Source organism: Pseudophryne corroboree, chromosome 2, assembly GCF_028390025.1.
Source record: "Pseudophryne corroboree isolate aPseCor3 chromosome 2, aPseCor3.hap2, whole genome shotgun sequence".
Lineage (NCBI taxonomy): Eukaryota > Metazoa > Chordata > Amphibia > Anura > Myobatrachidae > Pseudophryne > Pseudophryne corroboree.
In genome coordinates this window covers 875,429,657-875,444,004 of record NC_086445.1, presented here as the reverse complement: position 1 = coordinate 875,444,004, position 14,348 = coordinate 875,429,657, and the positions used below count along the sequence as shown (strand labels likewise).

Genomic DNA, 14,348 nt, shown 5'->3' with positions numbered 1-14,348 from the left:
TATAAGGAATGTGGGTAGTCACTGTAAAAGTTTAACAAGGGATCTTTATTAATAATTAAGTCTATATAAAATATACATAACATATAAAATTAGAGCATAGCAAAAGCTTATCTTACTTAGAAGGTCAGAGATCTTTTCTAAATTAATATTATTTGACACCATTGGTCGCTTAAACCCTTATCCCCACTCAACATATATATATATATATATATATATATATATATTAGGATATTTGTATATATAAAACCGCAAGCTACACACAGGAAAAGTATTAACATTACATGCACACAAAACACAAATGGGCATATAGTGCTCAACGAACAGGTCCCACAGGGTAGGGAATAGTTTGATGTATAACCTGACTAGCTACAGTGAGATATACAGGCCCAAGCTACTCTACGGTGAAGTACTGAGGCAGACATGCTATCTGCAAATTTAAAAAGGAACCTGAAAAAACTGAAACGAGGGACCACTAAAAGCAGCCCCTCTAAAATGGTGGCGTTCCTAGCCGGCACCAAACTGAAAACGGACTGGCCTGGGGTATATGGAAGAGGGAGCCCAGGGCTGACAGTAATTAGAATTTACTGTTTGGTGCCCAGACTCTCCTCTCCAAGCTATAGCCATTGTCCTCCCTGTGCCTCCTTAGTGGAGGAAGATGAAAGTACAAATGTCACATCAGTCCATCCTGCTAAGGCTTTAGGAACACTTTAGTTTTCTCCTAAAACACTACTTGGTATATTTATCCATAATTTATATGTACATGTGTTACTATTGTGTGCTTGTAACTTGTGTGTTTTTATTATCACATTAATCAAAGAGCACTAAGAAATATGTTTTTATTTAGGTGCAACGTAAAGATGCAAAATGCAGTCGGTTATAAATATAGGGACATTACTCATTTCTAAATAAGAAGTGAGAAAAAGTTTGTGCGCCCTCTGCAGGCAGCCCTGTATATGTGCCCTCTCCCTCCATTCATAGCTTTTCAAATAACCCCATCCCATTAAATCAAAACTGGCAGAACAGTTACCCCATGTCCACACGTCACAAGGAACATTCCCACCCGCCCAGCTGTGGTGCAATGTTAGGGTGTGGCTCATAGGGTCGACTACACTTAGGTCGGCAGTGTCTAAACTGACCCCTATTGGTCGACAGTAAGTAGGTCAACATGGTTTCTAGGTTTTTTTTTTTTTTTTAATCTTGGTGTAGTTTTCTCCGTAGTGTGACTGGGAACCCCAATTAGTGCACCGTGTCCCCTAGGCTTCGGGCAAGGTTACCGTTCCCAATTGTAGTCCATGTGGATCGTAAAGCATGAACAAGTTCAAAAAAAGGAAAGATTTTTATTAAAAAAAAACTCATGTCGACCTTCTGTCATGTCCACCTAGAGACCATGTCGACCTACTTACTGTCGACCAATAGTGGTCGACCTAGAGACCGGATACCCAATGTTATGCACCATCACAAACTGCGTTCTGGCCCATAAAAGTTGATAACGCAGCGCAAACTAGGAACGTGACTTTATAAAAGGGCATTTGCACTGCAGCTGTTTAGTTTTGTGATTCACAAATGACCCATTTTAGATATAGGAGATTCTTGTTGATATTAACAAAATATATAGTTTAGATCTATATAAATATTAAACATAGTAATACAGAAAGTCTATGAATGATGAATTTTATTTGTGAGCAATGGGCTAATTAAATATTTCATTTATTTGTCCTATGATTAGTGTATATTTACAGATGGTACAATAGAAATATAATAAGGATGCTGGGCTACCAGTCTTGAATACAGAGGTATAGGTTATGACATATATAGTGGTATTCTAGAATAAGAGGAAGGTAAATAAAAATAATTACACTAAATGGAAGTTAGACAAAATAGCAGGATGTCTCAGATCTGTCACTTATGAATGTTCTAAAAAAAATAAGATTTTACTCACCGGTAAATCTATTTCTCGTAGTCCGTAGTGGATGCTGGGGACTCCGTAAGGACCATGGGGATTAGCGGCTCCGCAGGAGACTGGGCACAACTAATGAAAGCTTTAGGACTACCTGGTGTGCACTGGCTCCTCCCACTAAGACCCTCCTCCAGACCTCAGTTAGGATACTGTGCCCGGAAGAGCTGACACAATAAGGAAGGATTTTGAATCCCGGGTAAGACTCATACCAGCCACACCAATCACACCGTATAACTCGTGATACTATACCCAGTTAACAGTATGATAACAACTGAGCCTCTCAACAGATGGCTCAACAATAACCCTTTAGTTAGGCAATAACTATATACAAGTATTGCAGACAATCCGCACTTAGGATGGGCGCCCAGCATCCACTACGGACTACGAGAAATAGATTTACCGGTGAGTAAAATCTTATTTTCTCTAACGTCCTAAGTGGATGCTGGGGACTCCGTAAGGACCATGGGGATTATACCAAAGCTCCCAAACGGGCGGGAGAGTGCGGATGACTCTGCAGCCCCGAATGAGAAAACTCTAAGTCCTCCTCAGCCAGGGTATCAAACTTGTAGTGCAAAAGTGTTTGAACCAGACCAAGTAACAGCTCGGCAAATTTGTAAAGCCGAGACCCCTCGGGCAGCCGCCCAAGAAGAGCTCACTTTCCTCGTGGAATGGGCTTTTACAGATTTAGGGTGCGGCAGTCCAACCGCAGAATGTGCAAGTTGAATCGTGCTACAGATCCAGCGAGCAATAGTCTGCTTAGAAGCAGGAGCACCCAGCTTGTTGGGTGCATACAGGATAAATAGCGAGTCAGTTTTCCTGACTCCAGCCGTCCTGGAAACATATATTTTTCAGGGCCCTGACTACGTCCAGTAACTTGGAATCCTCCAAGTCCCAAGTAGCCGCAGGCACCACAATAGGTTGGTTCACATGAAACTGATACCACCTTAGGAAGGAATTGGGAACGAGTCCTCAATTCCTCCCTATCCATATAAAAAAATTAGATAAGGGCTTTTGCTTGATAAAGCCGCTAATTCTGATACACGCCTGGCCGACGCCAACAGCATGACCACTTTCCACGTGAGGTATTTTAGCTCCACGGATTTAAGTGGCTCAACCCAATGCGACTTCAGGAAATCCAACACCACGTTGAGATCCCACGGTGCCACTGGAGGAACAAACGGGTGCTGACTATGCAGCACTCCCTTAACAAAAGTCTGAACTTCAGGCAGTGAAGTCAGTTCCATTTTGGAAGAAATCGATAGAGCCGAAATCTGGACCTTAATGGAACCCAATTTTAGGCCCATAGTCACCCCTGACTGTAGGAAGTGCAGAAATCGACCTAGCTGAAATTCCTCCGTTGGGGCCTTCCTGGCCTCACAGCACGCAACATATTTCCGCCATATGCGGTGATAATGGTTTGCGTTCACTTCTTTCCTAGCTTTAATTAGCGTAGGGATAACTTCCTCCGGAAAGCCCTTTTCCTTCAGGATCCGGCGTTCAACCGCCATGCCGTCAAACGCAGCCGCGGTACGTCTTGGAACAGGCAGGCCCCCTGCTGCAGCAGGTCCTGTCTGAGCGGCAGAGGCCATGGGTCCTCTGAGATCATTTCTTGGAGTTCTGGGTACCAAGCTCTTCTTGGCCAATCCGGAACAATGAGTATAGTTCTTACTCCTCTCCTTCTTATTATTCTCATTACCCTGGGTATGAGAGGCAGAGAAGGGAACACATACACCGACTGGTACACCCACGGTGTTACCAGAGTGTCCACAGCTATCGCCTGAGGGTCCCTTGACCTGGCGCAATATCTTTGTAGCTTTTTGTTGAGGCGGGACGCCATCATGTCCACCTGTGGCCTTTCCTAACGGTGTACAATCATTTGGAAGACTTCTGGATGAAGTCCCCACTCTCCCGGGTGGAGGTCGTGTCTGCTGAGAAAGTCTGCTTCCCAGTTGTCCACTCCGGGAATGAACACTGCTGACAGTGCTAACACATGATTTTCCGCCCATCGGAGAATCCTTGTGGCTTCTGCCATCGCCATCCTGCTTCTTGTGCCGCCCTGTCGGTTTACATGAGCGACCGCCGTGATGTTGTCTGACTGGATCAGCACCGGCCGGTGTTGAAGCAGGGGTCTAGCCTGACTTAGGGCATTGTAAATGGCCCTTAGTTCCAGAATATTTATGTGTAGGGAAGTCTCCTGACTTTTCCATAGTCCTTGGAAGTTTCTTCCCTGTGTGACTGCCCCCCAGCCTCGAAGGCTGGCATCCGTGGTCACCAGGACCCAGTCCTGTACGCCGAATCTGCGGCCCCCTAGAAGATGAGCACTCTGCAGCCACCACAACAGCGACACCCTGGCCCTTGGAGACAGGGTTATCCGCCGATGCATCTGAGGATGCGACCCGGACCACTTGTCCAACAGATCCCACTGGAAGATCCTTGCATGGGACCTGGCGAATGGAATTTCTTCGTAAGAAGCTACCATCTTTCCCAGGGCTCGCGTGCATTGATGCACCGACACCTGTATTTGTATTAGGAGGTCTCTGTCTAGAGACGACAACTCCTTGGACTTCTCCTCCGGGAGAAACCCTTTTTTCCTGTTCTGTGTCCAGAACCATACCCAGGAACAGTAGACGCGTCGTAGGAACCAGCTGCGACTTTGGAATATTCAAAATCCAGCCGTGCTGTTGTAGCACTTCCCGAGATAGTGCTACTCTGACGAATAACTGCTCCCTGGACCTCGCCTTTATAAGGAGATCGTCCAAGTACAGGATAATTATTTCGGCCATTACCTTGGTAAATACCCTCGGTGCCGGGGACAGACCAACGGCAACGTCTGGAATTGGTAATGACAATCCTGTACCACAATTTTGAGGTACTCCTGGTGAAGAGGGTAAATAGGGACATGCAGGTAAGCATCCTTGATGTCCAGTGATACCATGAAATTCTCCAGGCTTGCAATAATCGCCCTGAGCGATTCCAATTTGAACTTGAACCTTCTATTATAAGTGTTCAAGGATTTCAATTTTAGAATGGGTCTCACCGAACCGTCTGGTTTCGGTACCACAACATTCTGGAATAGTAACCCCGGCCTTGTTGAAGGAGGGGTACCTTGATTTCACCTGCTGGAAGTACAGCTTGTGAATTGCCGCCAGTACTACCTCCCTTTCTCCGAGGGCAGCAGGCAAGGCTGATGTGAGGTAACGGCGAGGGGGAGTCGCCTCGAACTCCAGCCTGTATCCCTGTGATACTACTTGCAGAACCTAGGGATCCACCTGTGGGCAAGCCCACTGGTCCCTGAAGTTCCCGAGACGCGCCCCCACCGCACCTGTCTCTACCTGTGGAGCCCCAGCGTCATGCGGTGGACTCAGAGGAAGCGGGGGAAGATTTTTGATCCTGGGAACTGGCTGTCTGGTGCAGCTTTTTCCTTCTTCCCTTGTCTCTGTGCAGAAAGGAAGCGCCTTTGACCCGCTTGCTTTTCTGAAGCCGAAAGGACTGTACCTGAAAATACGGTGCTTTCTTAGGCTGTGAGGAAACCTGAGGTAAAAAAAAATTTCTTCCCAGCTGTTGCTGTGGATACGAGGTCCCAGAGACCATCCCCAAACAATTCCTCATCCTTATAAGGCAGAATCTCCATGTGCCTTTTAAGGGCAGCATCACCTGTCCACTGCCGGGTCTCTAATACCCTCCTGGCAGAATGGACATTGCATTAATTCTGGATGCCAGCCGGCAAATATCCCTCTGTGCATCCTTCATAGACGACGTCTTTAATATGCTCTATGTTAGCAAAATATTATCCCTGTCTAGGGTATTAATATTATCTGACAGGGTATCAGACCACGCTGCAGCAGCACTATTTATGCTGAGGCAAATGCAGGTCTCAGTATAGTACCTAAGTGTGTATATACAGACTTCAGGATAGCCTCCTGCTTTCTATCAGCAGGTTCCTTTAAAGTGGCCGTATCCCCAGACAGCAGTGCTACCTTTTTTGACAAACGTGTGAGCGCCTTATCCACCCTAGGGGATATCTCCCAACGTGACCTATCCTCTGGCGGGAAAGGGTACGCCAGCAGTAACTTATTAGAAATTACCAGTTTCTTATCGGGGGAACCCACGCTTCTTTACACACTTCATTCACTCATCTGATGGGGGAACAAAACACTGGCTGCTTTTTCTCCCAAAACATAAAACCCCTTTTATGTGGTACTTGGGTTAATGTCAGAAATGTGTAACACATTTTTCATTGCCGAGATCATGCAACGGATGTTCCTAGTGGATTGTGTATATGCCTCAACCTCGTCGACACTGGAGTCAGACTCCGTGTCGACATCTGTGTCTGCCATCTGAGGTAATGGGCGTTTTTTTGAGCCCCTGATGGCCTTTGAGACGCCTGGGCAGGCGCGGGCTGAGAAGCTGGCTGTCCCACAGCTGTTACGTCATCCAGCCTTTTATGTAAGGAGTTGACATTGTCGTTAATACCTTCCACCTATCCCTCCACTCTGGTGTCGGCCCCACAGGGGGCGACATCCCATTTATCGGCCTCTGCTCCGCCTCCACGTAACCTTCCTCATCCAACATGTCGACACAGCCGTACCGACACACCGCACATACACAGGGAATGCTCTGACTGAGGACAGGACCCCACAAAGTCCTTTGGGGAGACAGAGAGAGAGTATGCCAGCACACACCAGAGCGCTATATAATGCAGGGATTAACACTATAACTGAGTGATTTTTCCCCCAATAGCTGCTTGTATACACCTATTGCGCCTAAATTTAGTGCCCCCCCCCCCTCTCTTTTTAACCCTTTGAGCCTGAAAACTACAGGGGAGAGCCTGGGGAGCTGTCTTCCAGCTGCACTGTGAAGAAAAAATGGTGCCAGTGTGCTGAGGGAGATAGCCCCGCCCCTTTTTCGGCTGACTTTTCTCCCGCTTTTTTCATGGATTCTGGCAGGGGTAATGTATCACATATATAGCCCTGGGACTATATATTGTGATGATTTGCCAGCCAAGGTGTTTATATTGCCCTCAGGGCGCCCCCCCCCCAGCGCCCTGCACCCATCAGTGACCGGAGTGTGAGGTGTGCATGAGGAGCAATGGCGCACAGCTGCAGTGCTGTGCGCTACCTTGTTGAAGACAGAAGTCTTCTGCCGCCGATTTTCCGGAACACTTCTTGCTTCTGGCTCTGTAAGGGGGCCGGTGGCGCGGCTCCGGGAACGAACACCAAGGTCGGGTCCTGCGGTCGATCCCTCTGGAGCTAATGGTGTCCAGTAGCCTAAGAAGCCCAAACTACCACCAGTTAGGTAGGTTCCCTTCTTCTCCCCTTAGTCCCTTGCTGCAGTGAGTCTGTTGCCAGCAGATCTCACTGTAAAATAAAAAACCTAAAATATACTTTCTTTCTAGGAGCTCAGGAGAGCCCATAGTGTGCATCCAGCTCAGCCGGGCACAAGATTCTAACTGAGGTCTGGAGGAGGGTCATAGTGGGAGGAGCCAGTGCACACCAGGTAGTCCTAAAGCTTTCTTTAGTTGTGCCCAGTCTCCTGCGGAGCCGCTATTCCCCATGGTCCTTACGGAGTCCCAGCATCCACTTAGGACGTCAGAGAAATAATAATAATTGTGCACTAGGAAGGATACCTCAAAGTGGAATTAAAAATATTGTACAGTGATTGGAAATTGGCTGACTGAGAGCTGTCAGAATCTGCTCTGGTCTCCCACGGTGGGCTATAATGTTGTTTATACTAACAGAAAGGGTTATGTGTCCGGAATAATTTGCTTCGATTATCTATTTTTTCCTCCAAAGTGTGATACAGGTATTTAAACATTACATGGAGCAAACCAAGTAAGAAAACAATTTGTATTTTATGCCACAGTATGTTTGCACTTTGAAAGAACTGAGTGAGAAAGGTGTTTCAACACAGGTGTGTGGAATCATAAATGAAAGTGGACGAGGTCTGAGTGAATGCCAGAAATCAAGCAGAGCAATAATGTTTGGGTGTATGACAGATAACTTTTAAGGTGCCCATATACTAGTGCGATTTTGCCCGAATTCATTCTATTCCGACGTTTCGGGACGATAAATCGGATGAAAACGGGCAAATCGTATGTGCTTTACCTCCGATCCGATCCAATGCGCGGTCCCGTGAGCATCAGATCGGAGCTCCTAGATCGGAAGTACTGCACTATAGATATATCGGATCCCGCAGGCGTGGCTGGGATCACATACGTTACATCGTATGCAAAGGTACCACACAACGATGTATTGTATTCGATCCTGCCACCCGGGAAGCTGCTGGGCGGTTCAAATCTTATGCGACTTCTCCCTCGGAGTGTATGGGCACCTTAAGAGACCACTTCACAAGCGGTGCAAGCTTATATTAAAAATGACTACTCTCCAACTCCATCTTCAATTAAAAAAACAACATTTTAGATAACGTAATATACAATAAAACACAAGTGCAAGAGCAAGGATTCCTATTTAACCCTACTTACATGTTCATGTCATTGATCCCCAGTTTTCCATGAAAATGTTTTCCGACATCACATCCAAACCACACCGCCTGTAGAGAATAGCATTCGTATTACTGCACAAACACAATGGTATGAATATAAAACAGAATATACAAATTACAGAGAAAATCGCTGGTCATAGAGTAATACCCTTTTCACACACAGCCTATATATCTGGGTTTTTCCGGTGCACGCACCTAGGACTTGGCTATGTGGGAACAGAATGATCCAGGTCGCCTGTGGTGTGATCGTCATGACCCGGGTCAAGATGACCTGGGTCATGCCTAAAAAGTGAGGATTGGCGGGCACAGTGGTGCTTGGAGATTACACCATCTCCAAATATCCAATACCTGATGGAAGATCCGGGTCACTGGAAGACCTGGGTCAGGTGTAAATGGCAACCCGGGTCCAACCACCATGTGTAAAAGGGACCTTTGCAAACGAGACCTGAGTTGAAGCCGGGAGGACAGACCTGGGTCAGAGACGTGAAATTCCCAGCTCTTACTGTATGCGTGAAAGGGGTATAACAAGCCTTAACATACATGCCCACTTTCAGACATAAGAACTGGGAAATGTACGACCCAGGTCTATCAATCCGGAAGTTTCCGGATTGTCACGCATTCACACTACACCAAATGCCTGTGAAATTCCCGGGTCAGATGCTTTCACACTGAACCCGGGGGCTGCCCTGGAATTTGAAGTGTATTTAAAGTGGGCGCTTTCATGTATATTATTCAGCCTCTGATATTTGTTAATGGCAAATTTGTGGTTTTATTTATTATTGCTACGTATTAGGTAATTATTTTTTTCTTACTAAGGAGCTCCCGCTCACATTCCCCCTCCCACGGCCAGGAATCAGCCAGTATTACCATTCCTCAGTGTCCGATCTACCCTTCTCATGTGAGAAATTCCTGTTAGCACAGTATACAGCATTTGCATAGTCTACACTGTACCGTATAATAGTCTAAACTTAGCTGGGTTAGGTCTAAAAACTCAGGCTATATGCGTTCATACTAGAGGTCGCACCCGGGAAAAGCCCTGGTAGAGAGCCTCCACACTTTAGTGCCCCAACACCCCATGTGTCACTATACACGTAATTTATTATTTGAAATATATCCACACCTCCCCAACGTAAAAAAAATAATAATAATCATTTTGTGGGGCAGCATTTCCAACCCCGATGCCAAACGGTGGCCTCCCCCATTACCCCCCAACATAGCCCCGCCACCGCACCTTATTGCAGAGCGCAACAGAGCATGGGCCAGGAAGTGATCAGACCCCTTCTACTGCAGCTGATCTCTGCACAACCAGAGACCAGCAAAATTGTGCTTGGGGGAGGGGAGGGAAGATGTTCTCACCCTTGCACTTTTAATTCCGGCGCAGCACGGACGGTGTGATGGTTAGCATTACTGCCTCACAGAGCTGAGGTCATGGGTTTGATTCCCACCATGGTCCTAACTGTGTGGAGTTTGTATATTCTGCTATGCTTGAGTGGGTTATATTCAGGTACTCCGGTTTCCTCCCACAATCCAAAAATATACTGATGGGTTAATTGGCTCCCAACATAATTAACCCTAGTGTGAATGTGTGCGTGTACATGTGGTAGGGAATATGGACTGTAAGCTCCGCTGGGGCAGGAACTGATATGTATGGCCAAAATATTCTCTGTAAAGCGCTGCGGAATATGTATGTGCTATATAAATAACTGGTAATAAATAAAATGTGTCCTGGAATGCCGCTCGCACGGCATTCTGGGGCGCGATTTCAGGAGTGATATCAGTGGTAACAGACTGCAATATCACTACCGAGGGACCGCAGCAGCAGGAGGAAATTCATTTCCAGGGAGGAGACGGAGGCGGACAAACGGGGGCAGTGCGGCGCGAACAGGGGCATGTCGGGGGGCGTGATCACGACGGCTGCGTGACGTCACGCGCAGCCGTCACGATCGAGAACATGGTGGCGGGACTCCTGCACCGTCAGGAGCCATCCTTAGTTTCTGCTAACAAGCAGAAATTGCGATGCGGTCGCAACTTCAGCTTGTTGAACGGGGGGAGGTGGCGGTCAGAATGCTGGGTGGCCTTACCCTGCGATAGACGGCCCCCAACATGGGATCCAAAGGATTGCAAATTTGCTAATTAGCAGAATTTGCAATCCTTACTTAACTAGGCCCTTAATCCAGAAATCGCTTTTGCAGTCATTTACGTGTCTATTCCTTCTGTAACAAAGAAGTGGAAGTGATTAAACAGGCAGTCCAGGGGGTGTTTACCAATGTAGCTTTACATATTGTGATTACATGGTAAGCTACATGATGACTTCTTTTTGGGATTAATTGTAAAAAATAAACCCAAATGATAAAATATGCAAATTTGAACAAAGTATCCTCCAAAAAGACCTTGTACTTGCACCTTCTTACTCTAAGAGGGTGATTCTGAGGTGATTCAGGCAAACAAGCGCAAGTGTCCAATGGTTTCCCTCTGTGCATGCATCGGAGCCACACTGCCTGCGCCGCGATGGTTACCTGACAGAGATGCATATCGAAATTGCATGGAAATCCATTCAATTTTGTTGGACGTTTCTATGTTGTAAATGAAGTGGGGGTTTGAGATGGAGGCTACCAGCAAGGGGGGAGTGCCGGTGTCAACAATCGCGTCTACAGAAGCAGTTGCACTTACAGTGGCAGCCATGGTCAGTTTGACATTCTGCACCAGACAGTCAGATGCAATGTCCGATGGTCTGGCCGATGGTGCGCCATTGTAGGCACACTGGGGGAATTGTGCCATTGCATTTGTGCGTCTAATAGGACCCTTATCGGCCACGGCATTACCATAAATATGCAGTCGCTGCTGTAACTGCATCCATCTCTGAATCGTCCCCTAAGACAGGTGGGCATCAAACCGACCAACTACAGTACAGGCCACTTTTTCCTCATTTTAAAGTTGATGCAGACCTGCATCCATTGCAATTATACGCTGATGAGGAGGATGACTATGACAATGATCATAACTACAGACCTGCATCCACTGCAATTACATGCTGATGAGGATGACTATGATCACCCGTACAGACTGCATCAGCTGCAATTACACGCTGATGAGGATGACTACGATAATGAACACCAGTACTAGCTAACTGCTTTTCATTGGCCTCTGGCAAATTGACCATGCAATCGGACTGATACTTTCTTCATTGATCATGCCTATATTTTATGATTTTATGGTTGTGCTTTGGCATTTGTTTGCTACTCTCATTCATACACAAGAAGGAATATTATATCTGCTTTACTGTAGAGAGATTTCAGACCTAATAGCAAATGTGGTTTTATTGATCAAAACAAAAACAAACAAACATACAAACAACACTTTTCTGCTCATGACCAGGTTGTGGGTAAGTATATAGGGGGTATGTAACCTTACATTGGTGCATATGCTGCTGTAGACCTGGATGCACCTTAAGATGATTATGACTCAGCACATGAGCATAAATATGCTATTTTTATTGTGACATTTTGAAGTGTATTATTTGAACCATCTGTGTCCTACTCAGTATTAGACCTTTCATCTTTAAATAGATAAGTAGCTGTCAATATTTATACATCCACACCATACTAAAATATACCCCAAAGTGTTTGATTTTTTTAATTGACCAGTTAGAATAGCACACTGGACATTTAGGGGTATATGCAATTGCAGTCGAATTCCCGAAAATGTCGAAAAACGGGACATTTTCGCCAAAAAAAAAATGTTGACAATGCAATTCAGTACTTTGTCAAAAAAACGGACTTTCCAAATTTGACTTTTTGAAATTCGACATTTGTCAAATTCGACATTTCTGCAATGGTACAAATGCGGCAATTCGACAAAAGTATATTCAATTGAAGATTGTAAATTCGACAACAGTGCTTTTAGACAGTAAATTTGTCATTTTCAATCCGCCACACTTTGCTGTCGGAATCTAATAAATTTTTTTAAAAACATGTTTTTTTTTGTGTTTTTTTTTTATTGGCAATAGCATATCTATTTATATTAGAAGGGATTAGGTACTTGGTTTGTCTATTTAGGAGGCACAAGTTTTATTTATATATTTTTAAAAATATTTTTTTTTTGTTTTATTTTTTTATGGAGTGGGGTAAAATTCAGAAAGAAAAAAATGCGTGAGGTCCCCCCTCCTAAGCATAACCAGCCTCGGGCTCTTTGAGCCGGTCCTGGTTGCCAAAATACGGGGGGGAAAATGACAGGGGATCCCCCGTATTTTAACAACCAGCACCGGGCTCTGCGCCTGGTCCTGGTGCAAAAAATACGGGGGACAAAAAGAGTAGAGGTCCCCCGTATTTTTTGTACCAGCACCGGGCTCCACTAGCTGGACAGATAATGACACAGCCGGGGGTCACTTTTATACAGCGCCCTGCGGCCGTGGCATTAAAAATCCAACTAGTCACCTCTGGCCGGGTACCCTGGAGGAGTGGGGACCCCTTCAATCAAGGGGTCCCCCCCCCCAGCCACCCAGGGGTGAAGCCCGAGGCTGTCCCCCCCATCCAAGGGCTGCGGATGGGGGGCTGATAGCCATGTGTAAAAATGTAAGAATATTGTTTTTTTGCAGAAGAACTACAAGTCCCAGCAAGCCTCCCCGCAAGCCGGTACTTGGAGAACCACAAGTACCAGCATGGGGGGGGGGAGAACGGGCCCGCTGGTACCTGTAGTTCTGCTGCAAAAAAAATACCCAAATAAAAACAGGACACACACACACCTTGAAAGCAAAACTTTATTACATACATACTTACCTATGTTGACACGCCAACTCTGGCCACGTCTCCGTCTGTCGACGTCCGGGGTACCTGAAAATAAAATTATATACTCACCTGATCCAGTGTCTGGTTCTTTTATTGTAATCCACGTACTTGGCAAAACAAAAAAACGCATACCCGCTCCACACGGACTGAAAGGGGTCCCATGTTTACACATGGAACCCCTTTCCCCGAATGCTGAGACCCCCTGTGACTCCTGTCACAGAGAGTCCCTTCAGGTAATCAGGTAGCGCCACTGGATCAGGTGAGTATATAATTTTATTTTCAGGTACCCCGGACGTCGACAGACGGAGACGTGGCCAGAGTCGGCGTGTCAACATAGGTAAGTATGTATGTGTCGGCATGTGTGAAATAAAGTTGTATTTTCACGGTGTCTGTGTCCTGTTTTTATTTGGGTATTTTTTTTGCAGTAGAACTACAGGTACCAGCGGGCCCGTTTCCCCCCCGCATGCTGGTACTTGTGGTTCTCCAAGTACCGGCTTGCGGGGAGGCTTGCTGGGACTTGTAGTTCTTCTGCAAAAAACAATATTCTTACATTTTACTCAAGGCTATCAGCCCCCCATCCGCAGCCCTTGGATGGGGGGGACAGCCTCGGGCTTCACCCCTGGCCCTTGGGTGGCTGGGGGGGGGGGACCCCATGATTGAAGGGGTCCCCACTCCTCCAGGGTACCCCGGCCAGGGGTGACTAGTTGGATATTTAATGCCACGGCCGCAGGGCGCTGTATAAAAGTGACCCCCGGCTGTGGCATTATCTGTCCAGCTAGTGGAGCCCTGTGCTGGTACAAAAAATACGGGGGACCCCTACTCTTTTTGTCCCCCGTATTTTTTGCACCAGGACCAGGCGCAGAGCCCGGTGCTGGTTGTTAAAATACGGGGGATCCCCTGTCATTTCCCCCCCCGTAATTTGGCAACCAGGACCGGCTCAAAGAGCCCGAGGCTGGTTATGCTTAGGAGGGGGGACCCCACGCAAATTTTTTTCGTTTTTTTTTTTACCGTTTTTTTAACATTTTTAAAAATCTAATCAAAATCCGTCAAATCGGCCGTTTTTCGACAGCGGGACTGTCGAATCCGTTTTTTATTGAATATGTCGA

At 46.4% G+C, this 14,348-nt stretch overlaps 1 protein-coding gene across 2 annotated transcripts in view; it reads right to left on the bottom strand.

The window, feature by feature from the left end:
* Positions 1-14,348, bottom strand: part of BLMH (bleomycin hydrolase) — a 194,887-nt gene that overhangs the window by 60,049 nt on the left and 120,490 nt on the right. For both annotated transcript variants that reach the window (XM_063955955.1, XM_063955954.1), the window contains exon 9: positions 8,439-8,506. In XM_063955955.1, the coding sequence (XP_063812025.1) occupies positions 8,439-8,506 (68 nt within the window). The remainder of the gene's footprint in view (positions 1-8,438; positions 8,507-14,348) is intronic.